The sequence below is a fragment of the Lissotriton helveticus genome, chromosome 10, assembly GCF_964261635.1.
Source record: "Lissotriton helveticus chromosome 10, aLisHel1.1, whole genome shotgun sequence".
Lineage (NCBI taxonomy): Eukaryota > Metazoa > Chordata > Amphibia > Caudata > Salamandridae > Lissotriton > Lissotriton helveticus.
In genome coordinates this window covers 409,061,487-409,083,849 of record NC_136071.1, presented here as the reverse complement: position 1 = coordinate 409,083,849, position 22,363 = coordinate 409,061,487, and the positions used below count along the sequence as shown (strand labels likewise).

The following is a 22,363-nucleotide window of genomic DNA, read 5'->3' as shown; positions in this document are numbered from 1 at the left end:
ATAATACACGTACTTACATTCCACTAGACACTGGACATCAGCCACCAGAGGTAACGCCTATGCGCGTGTGGAGGCAAAAGGGCCGTCACTAGAGGGCAGATACTTACCCTCGGTAGATGGCAGCAAAGCAAGCTCCGGCTGGAAAGCGGACCACGCCATGAACACGACCATGTTTCTCCGCGGTCAAACAGAAATGCCTCGGAGAAACGCACCGTCATTTTTGGATTGGGGGGGGGGGGGGGGGGGCGTGTTTTTCTTTCTCTCCTCTTCCCATTGGCTGGAATGTAAAATTCCAGCCAATGGGAAGAGGAGAGAAAGAAACAAAAAAACACACCCTCGAATCCCCAAAAGACGGGGCTTAAATGGAAAGACGCCCGTCTTCTCCAATGGCTGACCAGCATTTAGGAGGCCAGTCAATAGAGAAGAGGGGCGGGTTCAAGCCCCACTCTGAAAAACATAAGATCTCGCCGGCAAGACTGCGCAAGTGCAGCCTACGCAGGCTGAGACCTAAAAAGGAGGTGGATGTGTTACAAAACTGGAATGGGCCTAGGCCTGGTTTCTGGTTTGTAATAGCTTTGCTTTGCTATTTTTATATACCGGGAACTCCCATCTCGACGACGGGGAATGATTCAAGCATGTGAATCTATGAAAGTTCCAATACTGGGGTAAATGAGGAGCAGGCAAGGACATTCATAGGGAGCCTGAGAGTGTCATCAATAAGATTAGAGGATGCCCTCCAAAGGTTGAGAAAATCTAGGGGCAACGGAAGCCTACTGTGTCCTCCATGCGATTGAGCATTTCCATATGCCTAATATGAACTGGCCTCCGGTGTGCACAACCATATGCTCCTTGAAGTTATATTTTTTTCTACTTTTTGTCCGATTATGAAAAATGAAATAATAATAAAAGAAACAATAGCTGCAAAACCTTAATGATACATTGCAGCACCCTCCTGAACTAGCTTACCTCCAGGATACCAACATCAAACAGTGCCAAGGGTCCGCTGGAAACTGTTGCACTATACAAAACCCTGTTAAATAACACATACATGAAAGTAACAAAGCTACATTATTAGCCTCCATACTATTTTGCTGATGAATGTTGCTTTAACAAAATCGGCAGTAACCTTTTTGCTGATACCATCTTGAATGACGGTAGTTCTGTACAGTCGGAGAAGTCCTTCCTGTGAAAGTTTATGAACCAGTCTAACAATGGACTTCTTACAGCACTTGGTAGGCACACCATCTTGCCGCTCTTGATCCATGATCAGTTTCTGCAGCCTAAAAAGAAAAAATAACTAGGTGTAGCTCTGTTACATGTAGAATTATAAAAAAGTAATTCATCAGACTTCACAATGTTTACTGAACTGCATCCCTGCGGAATTAAAAAGGAATACGAAAAATTAACTGTGGTTAAAGTACTTTTTAGGTATGAAATACATATGCACTTTAAACTATATGAAGAATGATAATTAACAGGTTACTGCAGCAGAAGCCATTAACAACTATCTACAATGTGTCTCAATATGAGGCTTATTCCAAAGCAGAAATCTGCCACATAAATCTTTCTTTGAAAAACAAAAAAGCACTTACAAATGCAAGGGGGTTTGCCTTTTCCATTCCTCTCCTCAAAGCCCAGGCAATAGAAAATCCCTTTGCCTTGTTTTTTTGAGAAGTTAGCTAAGCATTTACACTAACATATCTGTTGCAAATGTTCACTTGAACTGGTTCTTCCAATCTCTGAGCCTGCTTGAACTTTAATGTATTCAAAATAATTTAAATTGTGCCAGGGCACCATCATATAATAGATTCCCAGAATATACCATGGATTACTACCACTGTGCCAGAGGCATCATGTTGAAAGGAAATGCAGCCCATGTGTCTGGTGTAAGGACTCGGGTGGCCAAGAGTATGCCTAGAAGTGAGTCTCAGCTGCTTGTGCCACAGTATCCAGGCTATAACTCAATGACAAGCCTAACAAGGCAATAACTGAATAGGGGTTGCTTATATTGCGGGGGCGGGGAGGTGGGGGCATCCCTGGTAGTTCGGGATGGATTTTTCCCATGAGGACCAGGATCAGTACTGATATGCATAAGGTGGGCCTCTGTTCAGACTATCTGCAGGCATTCCTCCAATTACCATTTGTGTGCTTGGGCCTCCATGTTGCCAGGAATTAGCACCATTAGGCCAAGGCCAGCATGTTTCCAGGGATTAATTACTGTCAGTATGTTGCATGGGATTGCCACCATGGTGCCATGGGAAGCATGTTGTCATGGATTACCATTGGTGTAACACCCAGATAGTATTCGGACTAAAGTTCTATACTATATTACTCAACGGTTTGAAACAATGTGTTTTATTTAGAAAAATTATTAGGACTAAGCTGCCACATCCATATTACACCTGCCCTAAAGACGGGTTTGCAAGGGAGACCACCAGGCATCTGTCTAAACAATCCAGCCAGATGGCCTCCCAGAAGCCCGGGATCAGCTTCATTGCATATAGTCAACATGCACAGGCAGAAAGATTGTGTTAATTGTATTCTGCTTTAGAGATCTAGTATTCAGAACCATCTCCCTCAAAGACTAAGAACAAAACTACTATAGATTCTGATGCTGTGTAAAGATAAATGTTCCTAACAACCTGCTGTAGGAGAGTAGGGTCTGCTTCCTATGGTCACCCCCACTTTTTGCTGTGATTTTCTGTTTTTTTTACTTTAGTGTGGCTGTGGGACTGCTAATCAGACCCACAGCCAAGCTGTTCTCTCTCTAAATTGAAACCATGTACTTTAGTTAATACCGGATTGGGTATTGGGTCACCTTTGTGAGCCCCTGTATAGTGTATCATAGGTACCCAGGGCATAGGTGCATCCAAGGCCTACCAGGGGCTGCAGCATGTATTATGCCACCCCTGGCTAGCCATCCAAACTGACACCACAGGCTGATCATTCAGCTTGGGCAAGGTGGTGTAATCGCCCCTTGCTTAGATATAGTATACCTATATCTACCCTTATTTATAGACACATATATACCTATAAGTCACTCCTATGGCAGGCCTGGACAATCCTGAAGGCAGAGTGCTTGGTTTTATGTGAGAGGGTGCTCTGGCATGAGCTGAGCCCTTCTGCAGCTTTTGGAACCATGTCCTTATAGCTGTTCTATGATATAGCCATACCATATACTCGTAAGTGCATTATAATCCTCGCGGTTAATGCTAACTTTGGTTTGGCTTTATCAAAACATGTTGTGTAAGATGTCAAACACTTTGGAATACAAACCCCCACCAGTTCTGGCGGCGGGGGTAGCATGCCACCCTTCTAGAGGGAACAAGACCTGTAGTTACTGCTTTACCCGGTTAAAGTTAAACAGAGCCTCAGCATCACCAAATGGATGCTGCTGCCACAGACACGAGTCTGACCTCCTGCTGCTGGACGAAACTCCGGCAGGGGAGGCCTGGACAATAGGTTTCCTGCCTTGGGAGGTGCTAGCACCTCCCCAGACAGGCTTTTAGTGTATTGGGGCAGGGAGGGCTGCAAAATGAGATACTGCCTGGGGCACACAAGGTGCTCCATGCATAACCCGGTTCAAACCAGTTGCTGGGGCACTCCAGCCCCGCTCTGGCGCGAAACTGGACAAAGAGAAAGGGGTGTAACCACGCTCTTCTCAGGGTCCACCCATAGGAGGGACCTACCATGTAATCCAGCCCCTTAGATTAGTATAAAGATAGGAGCTGTGTCTAGAGACATTAGATTATCCTGGACTGAAACTCTGAAACTGAACTCTTGGACCTTCGATGTTCTATATCGACTAGGAGACTGAAGACATCTCCCTTGTGGTCAAGGAGTAACCACCCTGTGCAAACAGGCACCATCAGTAACTTGCCGGTTTGCTTTGTCGACGCTCCTGCCGGAACCCCAAGACTCAGCGACTCAGGAACTGGACTTCCAGACTTCTCCGACTCCGATCCACATCCACAGCAAAGCTGAGACCCGTGGCGTACACGAGAGACGTGGGAACGGACACCCTGGACTACCTGCACTTTGCTAACAGTGCAATGACCGAGGCACCCTCGAAGTTGTGCTTTGGGGTTTGAGAAGCCCCAGACCCGAGCGCCATTTGCACCGAAGCTCAGCCCTTCACACTCCAAGAGTGCTGCGTGGGGCCTGCTCCTGCATTTCAGCTCGATGCGTCTTCCCGGTTGATAGCCGGTTGGCTAGTTAGCCCTCCGAAGACTTTCTTGTGAAACTACGCCGCTTGCCTGGTTGCTCCGGGCTTGCTCCAGCTTCCCTGCAAAGGAGAATCTCCCCAGACCTTGTGGTCTGACCTGATGCCAATCTTCCCTTCCTGTGTGGATTGCATTTGCCAAGGCTTGTTGGGTCCAATCCGGATACCGACACCGCAGTCAACTAGATCCTTCGTCGGACAGCTCGAATCCAGCTCCTGGTCGTCGTCGACGCCTCCTGGTCCTCGTGGCTGCAGAGACAAGCTTCACCTCTTCACCTGATTGCATCTCGACATCGCCTGGTTCCTTCCTGGTCACATGCTAGTGACCCAGACTCTGTCCCCTCTGCTTTCAGGTTCTTCTCATCTTCGATCCACCCTCGGATCCACCCGGACACTTTGCTCCTGGTCGCCTGCAGCACTTCTTTGCAGCTCTCCATAGGAAACAGCGACAAAACCAGACACGAAAAGACACCTATGCACCCGGCTTCCCTGGGTGAGGTAACTCTAGTACTTCAGTGCTCCCGTGGGTGTTGACTCTCGAAGTGTCCTAGTTTAACAGGGTTTTACCGTAGTCCATCCGGAAGTGTCCTTAATCTACTACTTTGTAACTTTTACGTTCCCATTATAACTATGGTAACTCGCGACTGTGTTCCCACACTGCACACGTCTCCCGTGGGTCTCCTACTTCCTAACCTTTGGTTCTGTAGTGTAGCCCTAGCGATTCCCTAGGCCTAGGCCTAGGCCTATTCACTATTTCTGAAGTGGCCCTTATACCACTTCCTTAGTATATGGTTCGTGAGGCGCCTAGGGCAGAATTGTATTTGTGCAACTTATAGTATGCTAAATAAGTAACTTGTAACGTCTCTCGAACTCTGACCTCATAAAGAGTGCAGAGGAGTTGTGTTAGAAATAAATACATATATATTTGATATATACCTTGTGTGGTGTCCTTTCATTTGGTATTCAAGGGATTATATATGGTAAAACAGCCGGCTTCACATGCTCTCTGAAGTTTTAGCCTAAGACTGCTGGTCCATGCTACCACTAGGATAGCTGATCTATAAGGTTGACTTTACAACCACCATCATAAGGGTCGTTTAGACTGGTGCAAGGTGCCCACTAGAATAGTTGACAACATATGCCAGGCTAACTTCTCACACCTGCGACCAATTTAGAGCTGCATTTTCTTGTACAAGCCTAGTTCTCTGGCTCTTCATTCCTTCAAACACACCATCATGCTGGTTAGAGACCCACAAATGACATGACACTTCTGTTCATCAACGAAGATGACAAGATACCACCACTAATCCTCATAAGACTTGCTTATTCTGTCGTCCTCAATGAAAGTAGTATAAGGGAGAAGAATGTATTCAGTCCCCCGTAGCAGTGTGGCTGGGCTCGGTCACATCCTCGGTCTCTAAGTTACCTATTTCGTATCTTATATTTCACTGCACAGTTTTCAAGCTGCTCAAATGTGGCATGCTGCACAAATCCCAAAAAGCAAATTAGGCAAGTCAAGCATTTAGGAAACAATTAACTAATGTACATTTGTTGGATATAATTTTAAGAAACTATGTTTTGCTGAATACAAGTATCCCCCCTCAGGAAATCATAATGTAAACATTCTTACGTGAATAGACTTTCTATTAATCTCAAATTGCGTACAGATTCAACAATTATATTTCTACGTTTTAACAATCTGTACGTTTCATGTGGCCTCTCTGTTAAGTTCTTGTTGCCTTTTTTCTTTTTCAGCTCCAAATTCTTTTCCTAGTTGAGATATAAAAAGACAAAGTTAAACCTGAAATTCTACATTACAGATGTATATTGGTAGTGGAATATTGATTGTAAGGTACATACATCCATAAAAATTAAGTACAAGTCACGCGCCTCATTAATACTTGTACTCCTGGTCCACAGGCGCCTTCCAATTGACATTTTTGGTTGCATAGAGAAAAATCAAATGAAAAACTCAAACTTTACACATTCACATTTGTCAGGGGAAAACTCCATACACCAATGCCTCACATTTATGATGCCCCTTCTAATGGGAAACTCAAAGTGTACATTTTGTTCAGGGAAACGGCCATCACAACGCGTTTTTTACCAAGCATTGCTATTACATCGCATGCGTTACAAAGCATGCGATGTTACAACGCGTCGTAAAAACCACGCATACCATTACATCGCATGCGCTTTTTAGTGTAAAAGTAGTGTTTTAACGTTTGTGTGTTTTTTTAACATTTTAGTGTTTTTTTTGTGTAGTGTAGTGTTGTAGTGTTTGTTTAGTGTAGTGTATTTGGGCAGAGGGTACTGTTGTAGCGATTTAGGTTTTAGGGTAGTCAATCAATCAATCATGGACATTTATATAGCGCGCTACTTACCCGGAGGGTCTCAAGGCGCTTGGGGGGGGGTGCTGCTACTGCTCGAAAAGCCAGGTCTTGAGCTTCTTCCTGAAGGAAAGGTGGTCTTGGGTCAGGCGCAGGTAGGTCGGGAGGGAGTTCCAGGTCTTGGCGGCCAGGTGGGAGAAGGACCTTCCTCCTGTTGTCGATCTTCGGATGCGGGGGACGGCGGCGAGGGCGTGACTGGCTGATCGGAGGTGGCGCTTGGGAGCGTAGAAGTTGATGCGGTTGTTGAGGTAGCTCGGGCCTTGGTCGTGTAGGGCTTTGTGTGCGTGGGTGAGGAGATGGAAGGTGATTCTCTTGTTGACGGGGAGCCAGTGCAGGTCTCTCAGATGTCCGGAGATGTGGCTGCGTCGGGGGATGTCGAGGATGAGTCTGGCTGAGGCGTTCTGGATCCGCTGGAGTCTCTTCTGGAGCTTGGCGGTGGTTCCGGCGTAGAGGGCGTTGGCGTAGTCCAGTCGGCTGGTGACGAGGGCCTGGGTGACCGTCTTCCTGGTCTCGGTGGGGATCCACCGGAAGATCTTTCGTAGCATGCGCAGGATGTTGAAGCATGACGAGGAGACGGCGTTGACTTGTCTGGTCATGGAGAGGGAGGAGTCCAGGATGAAGCCCAGGTTGCGTGCGTGGTCTGTCGGTGTGGGTGCGGAGCCCAGGGCGGGGGGCCACCAGGAGTCGTCCCAGGCGGAGGGCGAGGAGCCCAGGATGAGGACTTCCGTCTTGTCTGAGTTGAGTTTCAAGCGGCTGGTCGTCATCCATTCGGCTACGGCTTTCATCCCTTCGTGAAGGTTGGCTCTGGAAGCGGCGGGGGTCGTTGGTCAGTGAGAGGATCAGCTGGGTGTCATCGGCGTAGGAGATGATGTTCAGGTTGTGTTGGCGTGCGATGGGCGCGAGGGGGCTCATGTAGACGTTGAAGAGGGTGGGGCTCAGCGAGGATCCTTGAGGGACGCCGCAGTTGACTTCGGTGGCCTCTGACTTGTACGGTGGTAGACGGACTCTCTGTGTTCTTCCGTCGAGGAAGGAGACGATCCATTCCAGTGCCTTCTCTTGAATTCCGACGTTGCTGAGGCGTTGCACTAGGGTGCGGTGGCAGACAGTGTCGAATGCGGCGGAGAGGTCTAGGAGGATGAGGGCCGCTGTTTCTCCGTTGTCCATCAGGGCTCGGATGTCATCGGTGGCAGCGATGAGGGCGGTCTCGGTGCTGTGGTTGGCTCGGAAGCCAGACTGTGACGGGTCGAGGGATCCATTCGTCTCGAGGAAGGCGGCCAGATGTTTGTTGACGGTCTTCTCGATGACTTTGGCTGGAAACGGGAGGAGCGAGATGGGGCGGTAGTTCTTGAGTTCGGTGGGGTCCGCTGTTGGTTTCTTTAGTAGAGCGCTGAGTTCGGCGTGCTTCCAGCTCTCCGGGAAGGTGGCGGTGTCGAAGGAGGTGTTGATGATGTCCCGCAGGTGGGGTGCGATGACAGTGTCGGCCTTGTTGAAGACGTGGTGAGGGCAGGGGTCGGTCGGCGATCCGGAGTGGATGGAGTTCATCATGCGGACGGTGTCATCGGTGCTGATCGGAGTCCAGGCGCGGAGGGTGGTGGTGGGTGGCGTTGCTGCGGTCGTTGTGTGCGATGGTTGACTGCTGAAGCTGTTGTGTATGTCCGCGATCTTGTTGTGGAAGTAGGAGGCGAGGGAGTTGCAGAGGTCTTGCGATGGGGTGATGTCGTTTCCTGCGTTGGGGTTGGAGAGCTCTTTCACGATGTTGAAGAGTTCCTTGCAGTTGTGTGCGTTGTTGTCCAGTCTGTCCTTGAATGCAGTTTTCTTGGTGGCGCGGATCAGTTGGTGGTGCTTCCGGGTGGCAAGCTTGAGGGTGGTCATGTTGTCCGGTGTTGGTTCCCTTCTCCAGACTTTCTCGAGGGCTCGGCAGTTCTTCTTGGAGCTCTTGAGTTCGTCGGTGAACCATTGGGCTTTCTTGCTGCCGGGTCTGCTGGGCGGGGTCCTGAAAGGGGCGAGTTCGTCCGCGCAGTTGCTGATCCACTTCGTGAGGTTGTCGGCGGCCTGGCTGGGGTTCGCTGAGCTGGCGGGAGGGTGCTGCCTCAGGGAGGCGGCGAGCTGGTCGGCTGTGATCTTGTTCCAGCTTCTTCGGGCAACCTGTTGCTGGTGGTGGTGGGTCGTCGTTCTTCTGAAGGTGAAGTGGACGCAGCTGTGGTCCGTCCAGTGGAGTCCTGTGGCGTGGCTGAAGGCGATGTCTTTGCTTGATGAGAAGACGGCGTCGAGTGTGTGTCCGGCGAGGTGGGTGGGGGTGGTCACCAGTTGCTTGAGTCCCAGGTTTGCGAGGTTTTCCAGCACGGTGGTGGTGTTGCGGTCGTCGTTGTTCTCCAGGTGGAAGTTGAGGTCCCCGAGGAGGATGTAGTCGGCTGAGGGGAGGGCGAGCGGGCTGATGAAGTCGGCGATGTCCTCGCTGAATTGTGTGCGTGGTCCCGGGGGTCTGTAGATGAGGGTGCCTCTGAGGGTGGTCTTGGGGTTGACGTGGACCTGGAAGTGCAGGTGTTCGGCGGGTGCGATGGTGTCGTCTGTGTTGGTCGTGATGCGGATGGTGGTCCTGTGGATGATGGCGATGCCTCCTCCTGTCTGGTTGACGCGGTCTCTCCGGATGATCTTGTAGCCGTCCGGGATGGCGATGGCGATGTCGGGTGCTGAGGAGGCGTTCATCCAGGTTTCTGTGAGGAAGGCGACGTCTGGGGCTGTGGTGTCGAGCAGGTTCCAGAGCTCGACGGCGTGTCTGTGGACGGAGCGGGTGTTGAGCAGGATGCACTTCAGGTGGCTGCTGCTGGAGTTCGGCTTGGTGGGTGCTGGTGCAGTGCAGGTCCGGGTGCAGGAGAACTTGCAGGCCTGGCAGATGAAGGGTCCGTGGGTGCGTCTCGGGGTGGCTCGGTAGCATCCAGGGGTTCGGCCGGCGTTGAGTGCGTTGAGGGTGGCGGCGTCGTATGTCTGGCGGGTGGGCTGGGGTCTGCGGGGGCCAGGGGTCCTGGCGCTGGGCGCGGTCCAGGCGCGGACGGGCGCAGGCGGGCTTACCTTTGGCGCACCTTCGGCGCTCATTCGGTGCTCCCGCTGCGCGCGTCCGCTGCACGGTCGCTCTGGGGGCGTCAAAAGAGGGGAGCAGTGAGGGCGGGTCCGCTGGGAGGCGGGAAGGGGTTAACCAATCGTGTGGCGGGGGGGCGGGGCCGCAGGCAGGAGGCGCGGGAACGGGACCGGCAGAGCGGGCGGCGCAGCGGCGGCTGGGGCGCTGCTGGCGGCGTCGGCGAAGAACTCTCAGCAGGTAAGCAGGGCTGCAGTGGCAGGCGCGGAGCAGGGGGGGCGACAAGGCCAGAGGCGCAGTGGTCGCTCCCTAGAGTCAGGCGAGGTCCCCTTAAGAGGGGAGCAGTGTGGGCGGGTCCGCTGGGAGGCGGGAAGGGGTTAACCAATCGTGTGGCGGGGGGGCGGGGCCGCAGGCAGGAGGCGCGGGAACGGGACCGGCAGAGCGGGCGGCCCAGCGGCGGCTGGGGCGCTGCTGGTGGCGTAGGCGAAGAACTCTCAGCAGGTAAGCAGGGCTGCAGTGGCAGGCGCGGAGCAGGGGGGCGACCAGGCCAGAGGCGCAGTGGTCGCTCCCTAGAGTCAGGCGAGGTCCCCTTAAGAGGGGAGCAGTGAGGGCGGGTCCGCTGGGAGGCGGGAAGGGGTTAACCAATCGTGTGGCGGGGGTCGGGGCCGCAGGCAGGAGGCGCGGGAACGGGACCGGCAGAGCGGGCGGCCCAGCGGCGGCTGGGGCGCTGCTGGCGGCGTCGGCGAAGAACTCTCAGCAGGTAAGCAGGGCTGCAGTGGCAGGCGCGGAGCAGGGGGGCGACCAGGCCGTAGTGTAGTAGTGTTCGTGTAGTGATTTAGGTTTTAGGGTAGTGTAGTAGTGTTTATGTAGTGTGTGGTTTAGGGTAGTGTTGTAGTGTTTGTGTAGTGTAGTGTTTTAGGGTTTGGGTAGTGTAGTGTTTTAGGAATTAGTGTAGTATAGTAGTGTTTTAGGGTAGTGTAGTAGTGTTTGTGTAGTGTTTTAGGGTTTAGGATAGTGTAGTGTTTTAGTGTAGTATAGTAGTGTTTGTGTAGTGTTTTAGGGTGTTGGGTAGTGTATGGGTAGGAGTAGTGTGGGTAGTGTTGTGTAGTAGTGTTTTAGGGTAGTGTAGGGGTGGGAGTAGTGTGGGTAGTGTAGTAGTGCTTTACGGTTAGGGGTAGTGTAGGGGTGGGAGTAGTGTTGTAGTGTAGTAGTGTTTTAGGGTTAGGGGTAGTGTAGAGGTGGGAGTAGTGTTTTAGTGTAGTAGTGTTTTAGGGTTAGGGGTAGTGTAGGGGTGGGAGTAGTGTGGGTAGTGTAGTGTTTTAGGGTTAGGGGTAGTGTAGGGGTGGGAGTAATGTGGGTAGTGTTGTAGTGTAGTAGTGTTTTAGGGTTGGGTTAGTGTAGGGGTGGGAGTACTGTGGGTAGTGTAGTGTAGTAGTGCTTTAGGGTTAGGGGTAGTGTAGGGGTGGGAGTAGTGTGTTGTGTAGGTGTAAGGGTAGGGATGTCACTTACCTTGCAAACTTTTACTACGAGTATTGCTTTACCATGAATGCCTTTGCGTTGTATTGGCATGCATGGTAAACGCATACTTCGTTGTAAAAGTATGCGATGTAATGGCATGCGATGTCATTGATATCGCATACTAATACCCGCATTGTAACGGCACGCGTGGTATTACTATGCGATGTAAAGTCATACAACCCTTTGTTCAACAAGAACTCTTACCCACCCAAACAGCACCAAGAGATCAGAGCACAAAAAAACTACAAAAAGTGTCACCGATTTATGTTCATAGCAACAACAAAAAAAGACATTAAAAAGTTTAAAGTCAAAACCCCTAGCATGATGTCTCTTTACAAACCTTATTCTCACTACTTCTCCCAACATCACTTAAGTTGCCTTCCCAATGTGGTAAACATACCCAAAACGAACCAGTTACTAACCTTTTGTAATGTTCTATATGGTGAATACACTAACTGCAGATTCTTCACCTTAGAATACTTCCTAGGAGCCAGACTGGATTTGGAAAACTCTTCCTCACCAGGGCTCCAATGTACCCCTACGTGATGTTGTGCAGCTCCTTGTTCGCTCCTTATCGCCTGAGAAGTGACAAAGCTGAGCCACATGCAGGTATCACACCTTGCAGCTGAGGTCAGGTTGTTTTGCCCTTTAAAATCTCTCAAAAGCAGAGTGAGGACAATTATTGGTACCAGGGAGTTGAATACCAACTCGAAAACGGTTTGTATTTAAAAAGAGGACCCTACACAGTACGAGGAGGTGGACAATCAGTGAGGAATCTGCCAGGTGATAGAGTACCCAACAGAACAAGCATTTGCAATGCAATAGGTCTCGCATTATAAAAGTTTGAGCTGTTAGCATTGCTAATAATAATGCAACACTAGCAGCTCAAAGATTCAGTAATGTGAGACCTATTGTATTGCAATTTTTTTTATATAGCACGAAAGGTGTGTATTTATGTTGCATTGAGTACAGTGTAATTATGTGTTGTGTTATTGTGTGGAGTGTATTTATCTGGCATTAAGTAGAGTAATTATGTGACGTGCAATTATGTAGTACTGAGTGGTATGTGGAGAGTAATTATGTTGTATTGAATACAGTGTAATTATGTGGTACTGAGTGGTATTGTTTTGAGTGTAGTTATGTACTCTACTCAATGAAACATAAATACACCCATCATATCAATCAGTACCATACAATTACAAACCACATATTTACACACTAATCAATGCCACGTCAATACGCTTCACTTCATAACACTCAATACCACATAATTACACAACAAATATTTACAACACATATTTACACTCTACTCAATACAACATAACTGCACTCAACATAATACCACTCAGTACCACATATGCTTGTTTCAAGGGTTGTGGTCAGTTTTAGATATCGTACTGCAGTTAGTTTCACATACTGTGATCAGTTTCAGGTATTCTGGCTGATTTGAAGAACTGTGGTCTGTTTTATGTTGTGTAGTTAGTTTGAGGCAGTCAGGTGCTAGTGTTGCATTATTATTAGCAATGCCAACTGAGACAGACGAAAATAATGAAAAGGCAGAAATAGGCACTAAAAAGATGCTGGTAGAGGGGGCAGCGAGAGGCGGCAAAGAATTAAAGGATAATAAGGAAAACAACAGGGGGTAGGGGTACAATCACTTGAGTAAAGAAAATGAGAGAATAAGCCAACCATTTGGCTGCAGAAGAGCTAAGAGAAACATGAGGCGAGCGAGAGAGCACGAGAAACCGGCGGGTGGAAGATACCCTTTAAAGAGCATAGGAAATAAGAAAGTAAATGACACATTGGGATGAGTAAGAGAAACAGGAGGGATAAGATCACCTTCGAGTAGGAAAAATGAAACAATAAGTCAAACATCTGTGTAGGGAGGAAAAACAGCAGTGTGAGTAAGAGAAGCAGCAGAGGGTGAGATTCACAGGTTCGGGAGGGGGCATTAATGGGAGAACCTGGGTAGACACTGGAGACAGGCACTGGGGAGGCTGAATAAATAGGTCAACAGGGAGCGATATTATTGAAAGAAGGGTAGAAAGCGATACAGAACGATGTACAGAGAGGGACGTCCAGAATAAGGGAGGCAAAGGAAAGGTACAGAGTCAGAAAAAGAATGGGAGAGATGTAAGGAGCAAAGAGAAGAAAGGCAATCGAGCGTAGAGGCAGACAGAAATAGAGACAAGAGAGAGACAGAAACTAGGAGGGTCAAGGGTGAGTGGTAGCAAGGTGAGGAATGAATGCCAGGAGGGACAAGGGTGACGACTGTCAGGCCATGGGGGTGAAGGGTGAGTGCCAGAGAGGTGAAGGGTGAGTGCCAGAGAGGTGACGAGTGAGTGCCAGGGAGATGAGACGCAAGAGTCAGGAGGGTCAAGGGTGAATGCCAGGGAAGGGTGAGTGCCGAGAAGGGGAAGTACGAGTGCCAGGGGTGAGGGGTAGCTGCCAGGCCAGGGGAATGAAGGGCTAGTGTCACAGAGGTGAAGGTTGAGTGCCAGGTCAGGGGGATGAAGAGTGAGTGACAGGGAGATGAAGGTTGAGAGCCATGGAGGTGAGATGTAAGAGTCAGGAGGGTCAAAGGTGAGTGCCAGGGAGGGGAAGGGTGAGTGCAAGGGGTGAAGGGTAGATGCCAGGCTAGGGGGATGAAGGGCTAATGCCAAGGGGGCGAGTTGTGAATGCCAGGAGAGACAAGGGTGAGTGTCTGGGAGGTGAAGGATATGTGCCAGGGAGGGGGAGGTATGAGTACCAAGAGGTTCGAGGGTGAGTGTCAGAGAGGTGACAGTTGAGTGTCACGGAGTCAATGCTGAGTGCCAGAGAGGGAGACGGGTGAGTGCCAGGTGCGAGGAGCGACTGCCAGGCCTGAGGGGTGAAGGGTGAGTGCCAGGGAGGTGAGGGGAGAGTGACAGACTGCAAACAGTAGTGAGCTGGGGTCTAGAAGGAGGTGCGGAGATCATCACCCGGTGTGTGTCAGGCTGGGACGCACCAGTGCCAGGCCAGACTTGGGTGGATGCAAGAACCTCTGAAAGGCAGGTGCCAAGTCACTCGTAACCTTAGTACAGGAGTGGGCTGCGCAGGAGAGAGTAACATCTTCAAACAAGAAACTATTCAAAATCCTGAAAACTCCACTTTATGATCTTGCAACCTTATGTGGAAAATAATGAGCAAATGAATGGGCTTACGTAGTGGACTTGCAGCTTGTTACAGCAACTTATTGAGATAAAGTTTGCATTGCAAATAATCCAACGGTAACACAATTTGAATTAGTAATGGTAAGATTCGCAATGAACTAGCAACAAGTTGAAAAAGCACCCCAGAATTGAACAGAGGATACAGAATAATAAAAATGGGGGCAATATTGGTCTCCTTTTCACAGCTGGCAGCCAAAAAAACAGGGTGTTGTGGAGGACTGTGATTCTGGTGGAATCAGAATTTCTAAACGAGTCCATTTTTCATAAGTTTTTTTAAACAACTCTCTTGAACACACTAGTGTATAGTGCCATGCGAGTGCCACTGCCCTTTTCCTAAGACACAACCTCTGTGAAACAAACCGATTAGAATAACTGTTTGTTGTTGAAAACGAAGTGGGGCACAAATGCAGTTTAGTATTCTGGTTATTGTGGTTGTGTGTGTATGTGGTTGTGTGTGTGTGTGTATGTGGTTGTGTGTGTGTGTGTATGTGGTTGTGTGTGTGTATGTGGTTGTGTGTGTGTGTGTGTGTATGTGGTTGTGTGTGTGTGTGTGTATGTGGTTGTGTGTGTGTGTGTGTGTATGTGGTTGTGTGTGTGTGTATGTGGTTGTGTATGTGGTTGTGTGTGCGTGTATGTGGTTGTGTGTGTGGTTGTGTGTGGTTGTGTGTGTGTGGTTGTGTGTGGTTGTGTGTGTGCGTGGTTGTGTGTGTACGTGGTTGTGTGTGTACGTGGTTGTGTGTGTACGTGGTTGTGTGTGTGTACGTGGTTGTGTGTGTGTGTATGTGGTTGTGTGTGTGTGTATGTGGTTGTGTGTATGTGGTTGCGTGTGTGCATGTATGTGGTTGCGTGTGTGCATGTATGTGGTTGCGTGTGTGCATGTATGTGGTTGTGTGTGTGCATGTATGTGGTTGCGTGTGTGCATGTATGTGGTTGTGTGTGTGCATGTATGTGGTTGTGTGTGTATGGTTGTGTGTGTGCGTGGTTGCGTGGTTGTGCGTGGTTGTGTGTGCCTGGTTGTGTGTGTGCGTGGTTGTGTGTGCCTGGTTGTGTGTGTGCCTGGTTGTGTGTGTGCCTGGTTGTGTGTGTGTGCCTGGTTGTGTGTGTGCCTGGTTGTGTGTGTGCCTGGTTGTGTGTGTGTGTGTGCCTGGTTGTGTGTGTGCCTGGTTGTGTGTGTGCCTGGTTGTGTGTGTGCCTGGTTGTGTGTGTGTGTGTGCCTGGTTGTGTGTGTGTGCCTGGTTGTGTGTGTGTGTGCCTGGTTGTATGTGTGTGTGTGTGCCTGGTTGTGTGTGTGTGTGTGCCTGGTTGTGTGTGTGTGTGCCTGGTTGTGTGTGTGTGTGTGCCTGGTTGTGTGTGTGTGTGTGCCTGGTTGTGTGTGTGTGCCTGGTTGTGTGTGTGTGCCTGGTTGTGTGTGTGTGCCTGGTTGTGTGCGCGCCTGGTTGTGTGCGCGCGCGTGGTTGTGTGCGCGCGCGTGGTTGTGTGCGCGCGTGGTTGTTTGCGCGCGTGGTTGTGTGCGCGCGTGGTTGTGTGCGCGCGTGGTTGTGTGTGCGCGTGTGTGTGCGCGTGGTTGTGTGTGTGTGGTTGTGTGTGTGTGGTTGTGTGTGTGTGGGTTTGTGTTACTATCCTTGTGGGGACTTGGGTGTGATAACACACTCACGCTGTGGGGACTTGATTGCACTGTGGGGACCTGAACCCAGGTCCCCACAAGGTAATGTCCTTTAAATGATAAAAAATGGCTTCAGGAACATCTGTGTCAATTTTTACAACTTTTAAAAAAATTGTCTTGTGGGGACCTGTGTTTCAGAAAGTGTGTTTATATTTGTGCTCGCTCTGCCCCCATAGACAGGAGGCGGTACTGCAGTCTTAAACACACTTTGCATTTAAACACACTTTGTTCACCAGGAACACAAGTTAGCAGCAGAAAGCACAGATATTTCAAAGGAAAAGCTGCAAAACCCGGGGTTAAAACATATTTTTCATGCAAAGTAACATTTTCCCCATTTAATAATAAACTTTATTTACATGAAAATGTTGAATTCAGACTATTTGAGTTTAAAATTTGTTAAACATTGTTACAAGCAATTTGGATACGATTTGAATTCCAGATTACATCACTATTGTGGTATGATCCTTATCTGCAATTAAAGAATGAAGGTGCATTACTACATGATACAATATAAACTGATCTGATTGTTTTTTACAAATTTGATTACATATTAATATGCACTTTGGAATACGTTCTTAAGATGATGGCTAGATGAGTGAGTGCCTAGAGTTGCATTGTGCTTGTTCTCTCAGATGCCGAACTGCAGTAATGTCATGCCCACAGCAATGGGAAGTTTAATTTTAACAGAAAAAGCATGTTCTTAGAACATTAGTGACATTCTTAAAAAATATATTCAAATATTGCCAGAAGTTGAAATTACTTTTAATTGAATTGCTTAATTTTCAAACTGTTCCTAATGCTTTACAAATTAAATCAGCTTAATTCCCATAGATGGGTGAAGAACAGTCATATAACAAGCATTGGCAAAGCCAAAAAGGTGTCACCTATGAGACTCAGATATATTTCAACCGTAGTGAAGTAGGTGCAGAGGCACAAACTACTGGTTCACCCTAATTAGTGGGTATGTTTTAAAAGCCAAAAAAGGGGAGGTGGATAGGAGACCAAATCCCTAGCTTGCATTTGGGTCACAGTGCCCTTACTACTGCATTGGCACCCACAATTATTGCTGTTTGGACTTAGTGCTTCAGCTAAGGTGCAAAGTTCTGCTGTAAAATGGGCACCCTCATGTTGATGTCCACTTCAATTTGTCCTTCCTTTGTATTTAAATATAGTTTGCCTTCCAAGATCATACTAGTTTAACTACAACATACTGCAGTAGCATAGGCTGTGCTCAACCACCTGCCTTATAAGTAAGAAGGTCTTCAAATCGGAAGGGTGGAGAGGATGTGGCGTTATGCTAGAGCTGCAAACTTCAAACTCAATTATTGACGTTAGCTTGACATTCTGTGATTCTGGTCAAATCACTTAATTTCCCTATGCCTAAAGAAAGTGTACATGACTTAACTGGTGCTCATGTAAAGTGCTTCAAAGTGGAGTGACACAAGCACAGCACTGGTGGGAATGGAGCATTTATAGAAGTATTTGAGAAGTGGCTTCTATTGCTTCACCATTTATTTATTTATAAAGTTTTATATTTATTTAAGTAATTTGCAGAGCGCGCAAATACCCGAGAGTGTCTTGACGCTGTAGACTGGAGAGGCAGTAGTGAAGTGGTGTGCTGCTCATTGGTATTTATTAGCTTCCTAAAAACCAGCAGCGATGGACAGGATTTAATTTGCTGAGGGAGGGTGTTCCACAGTCTGGCCGTGGCAACAGTGAATCTTTTGTCTCCCCAGGAGACCTTGTTTGTGCGGGGGATCATGATGAGATTGGCGGTTGAGGATGGTAGGTTTCTGCCAGGTAAGTGGGCGCAAAAGGCTTTCTTTAGAAAGTCCGGACCTGTGTTATGAATGGCCTTGAAGGCAATGCATAGGGCCTTGAATTTTATGGGACTTGTGATTGGAAGCCAGTGCAAGTTTCGCACCACCAAGGAGATGGATTTGTACTTGGGGGTACCTGTAATTAACTTCGCAGCGGCATTCTGTACCATCTGTAGTTTGTTAGTGATCTTTTTCTGGACATTCAGGAGCAGGCCGTTGCAATACTCAATTTTGGACATAACAAGGGTGCTAATTAGGGTTTTTCCTGCGCTTGGTGGAAGGAAGGGTAGCAGTTTCTCGATCATTCTAAGAGTGTAGAAGGAGGACAGGACGATGACATTGGCATGAGCTGAGAAAGTTAGTTTATCATCAAACATGCAGGCCCAGACTAGCCGTTTCTAAAAGCAACTTAGGTCAGTTTTTAATCCCAGAATACTTCACTATTTCTGTTTGACCTGATCTGCACTTTAAGAATAAGGGGGCTGATTTACGTTTCCTGGCGCATCCCTGCAAATCAGCAGGGATGCGCCAGGAAACTTGCGACACGCTTCTCAATCCTTGCGCCACCATGGATGAGCCGCATTTACAATGCGGCGCATCATGGCGCAAGGAAATGCAGTTGCGTGTCGCATCTGCTGCCGTAACGTTGGCGCAGTGCAGGAGTTGTGTTGCGGGCGCGACGCAACTCCAGCACTGTGCCAACCCTACCCATGTCGAACATGGTGCGTCTGGCCTTACGCCTGCTTCAAGCAGGCGCAAGGTTTTGACGTAGCTGGGTCAGAAAAGTGACTGAGTGAAATCTTGTAGATTTCACTCAGCCACTTTTCTGAGGCGTTCCTGCGCCGGAACGCACCCCCCCGCCGCCAGAACGCTGACTTGAAATCTGATGCAGGTTACATGTGGCACAGGGCTTTACAATGTGACACATCTCCCTAGATGCGTCATGTTGTAAATACCCTGCAGCATGGTGCTGGCGAGGGGTGGGTGGAATTTGCGTAATCGCGTTACGCAAATCTCCGCAAAATGGTAAAAAATCTCCCCGAACACGCAGAAATTCCACGAACTCACGGAATTGCTTGTTCGCTATGCTTTTTTACTGTTCGCAATCGCTGTTTGCGTGCTCGGGGGAACACTCATTTTGAGAACGCGAACAAGCAAGGCCTAGCGCTGGCTTTACGCTGCCGCTGCATTACAGAAGTTACGCAACGGCGGCGCAAAAGTGGTGTACGGGGCTTGTAAATCTGCCCGAGGTACATAGCACTGCAATGCAATATAAACTAATTGATTTGTTGTTGTTGTTGCAAATAATCTATAGTTATTAATGCCTATTGTTACAATGTAATGCTTGTACCATCTTGGACGCCTCAAATAGTAAATCTAGTACCATTGGGGATGAATTTTAGCACATTATACTGAAAGTTTAATGTGCCTTGGGCCTCATTTATGAGAAATGACGCATTACTGCGTGAAAGCAGCGATGCGTCACTTCTCAGAGCGCACTCCTTGCGTCATGATTGATGCGTCATATTTATAATATGACGCATCATGTCGCAAGGAGTTACAGATACGTCAGTATTTCTGATGTATCTGTAGGCGTAAAAGTGACGCATTCCTGGAGTGTGTCACAAAAGTGACGCAACTCCAGCAATGTGTACTTTCACATGGGCAAGTACCATGTTGTTAGTGCCTGCGTCAGCCTTACGCCTGCCAGGAGGCAGGCGTAAGATTTTGACGCATTAGCGGTCAAGAAATGGTGCAGTGAAATCTTATAGATTTCACTGCGTCACTTCCATGACCCTTCCTTGCGTCAGAACGCCCCCCCTGCATACATTATACCTGGCGCAGGTATAATGTAGCGCAGGGGTTTACAAAGTGACGCATCTACCTAGATGCGTCACTTTGTAAATATGGTGCAACAAAGCACATTTTTTACGCTGCTGGTGCGACACAAAAAGTGACGCACCGGCGGCGTAAAAGTGACGCACGGCCTCATAAATAAGGCCCCTAGGGCCTCATTTATGAGGCCTTGCGTGAGTTTTGCCCTTCCGATGCGTCACTTTTTGTGACGCATCGGCGGCGTAAAACATGCCTCCTGATGCGCACTATTTACAAAGTGACGCATCTAAGCAGATGCGTCACTTTGTAAACCCCTGCGCTACATTATACCTGCGTCAGGTATAATGTATGCAGAGGGGGCGTCCACCCGCAAAAAGCCTTGTAATAGTGGCGCAGTGAAATCTATGAGATTTCACTGCGTCACTTTTAGGATGCTGTTGCGTCAGCCTCACAGCAGGCGTAAGACTGACGCAAGCCCTTTCACATGGGGCTTTTCCCATGTGAAAGGAAGCATTGCTGGAGTTGCGTCACTTTTGTGACACACTCCAGCAAAGCGTCACTTTTGCGCCTACAGATACGTCAGAAATACTGACGTATCTGTAACTCCTCGCGACATGATGCGTCATATTATAAATATGATGCATCAATCATGTCGCAGGGAGAGCGCAGTGAAAAGTGACGCATCGCTGTTTCCACGCAGCGATGCGTCACTTTTCATAAATGAGGCCCCTTGTGTTTAGCTTGTCTGTGACTAGGTCCCAGCCCACAGAAACCCTACTGCAGCGCATTTACCTTAATTTCAGACATTCATTTGTACACATATAAACTAGGCACAATAAGATTCACATTTCCTACCCCTCATGTAACAGAGGGCTGTGCTGTACTGCCCAAATGACAGAACATAGCGTATCCCAGATTTAGAAACAGTTGCCCACCGATGTCTTTGAAGGTGCTTCTGCTAAAATTTAACATTACGATGGCGCTCAGCCATGTGCCATGTGCAATGGTAAGACTTCAGTGGAAATTCCAATGTGTAGACAATTGCATAAGGGCCAATTGTGTAAGGTGTATAGTGTAAAACACACACTACACGTAAGTATATTAGATTATATGCTTTTTGACCCCTTGCCATTGCCTGGAGTCTATTGGGGGCAAAGTCAGATTAGGCTCTGCACAAACACCTATGATTTGTGCAATATTCTATACATCTATTATTGATATTCTAATATCCCTCAGACTATATTGCCTATGGGTTGACATAAAAGGATTATTGTGTTGTGAGAGTTTGAACTTCTGGTGCAAATAGGTTATAGTGCTAGATTGTTGCTACAGTTTCCACTGCTTTGCACACTGCTAGCACCAGCACAACCCTTTATTAAAGCTAGACCTAGGGGGTTGTGGTTGAAAAACTTCCTATTAACATATTTTTATATTTGCTAAATTTATATGAATCCTATTTTGTATATCTACTGAACCAGATCCTTGTTCTAATCAACATACATTAATATTTCATCCCACGAGTGCATTTTGGGCTGCTTAGGGGTGTGAAAGATGTTTATTACTATTTCAGATAATAGTTACCTGAAAATAAAGTCTAGGCTGACAGTTGTGTAAAGCAAAATGATGTCCCCCTCCCCACAGAATGTAAGGAGAGGACCATAAGTCTCCCAAATCGTGTTGATATTGTTGAACTTGGCAAGAATGAGGGCCGCTGAGGGCCACCCGAAGAGTTGATGGGGCCCCCAAAAGGGCCTGGGTTCCTCTGTGCCATGGTGGCTGCTGGTACTTGTGTTATGCCCATGTACAGTGATATTGAATCTACTAGATGTGTTCCTCAACAAAAGCGATATAAATCCACTTACGATTTAATACTATCGATACACAGCTGAACATGACAAATTACACAATTGTAATTAATATTGTTCAATAGACAAACACATTAATAATTCAGGGTATCTCACTTGTTAAAAATACATGTGTTTGCCAGAGCTGAACTTTCCCTGACTATACGCAATTGGAATATAATACAAACCATTTTTCATTTGTTTAAATACTATAAATTAGTTATTTAGATGAAAGTCGTTTTGTAACAGTAAGTGAGTATTAAACACTAAAGGTGAAGAATTTAAAAATACTAAATTGATACCAGCTGAACCCTGTTGAAACAATTTTAAGCGCACTTGAGAATCTGCTGCACTTTACGAAAAACAGCAGACATTCGCCCCTAGTCCAGTTTAAATACAATTTATTAATGATAGGATGCTAATTATTAAAATCGTAGAGGTATAATGTGCAACAGAGTAAAACTGCGAGAGTTGAAAACCTTTTTACCAAGTGTTTAGATTCAGTTTTTGAAATATATTGCATAAGCAAACGTGGGTATTGCCATTCTGTAAGTGTCTGGTGAGTGCGCAAATGTGATTAATAGAATTGACAGATTTACGGGGGGGGAAAGTACAACTGAACGCTTTGCTGGTGTCTTGTGATCGCACACAAGGCTCTGTTTGAAATCGTCTGTTTCTCTTCATGTTAGTTAGTGAGTTTGAGAGCAGGTAGCCGAGGTGTGGCTCTGCGTCTATCACGGGAGGAAACACTTATCTATAACAAAGCCAAAGCCAGAGCTGGTAACCTGGCAGCCGCTGCTTTGGAG

At 47.9% G+C, this 22,363-nt stretch overlaps 1 protein-coding gene across 4 annotated transcripts in view; it reads right to left on the bottom strand.

Moving 5' to 3' along the window:
- Positions 1-22,363, bottom strand: part of GTF3C1 (general transcription factor IIIC subunit 1) — a 2,559,884-nt gene that overhangs the window by 1,760,254 nt on the left and 777,267 nt on the right. For all 4 annotated transcript variants that reach the window (XM_078662887.1, XM_078662886.1, XM_078662885.1 and 1 more), the window contains exons 11-12: positions 5,853-5,992; positions 1,127-1,280 (exon numbers count right to left, since the gene is read on the bottom strand). In XM_078662887.1, coding sequence (XP_078519013.1) covers positions 1,127-1,280; positions 5,853-5,992 — 294 coding nt within the window. The remainder of the gene's footprint in view (positions 1-1,126; positions 1,281-5,852; positions 5,993-22,363) is intronic.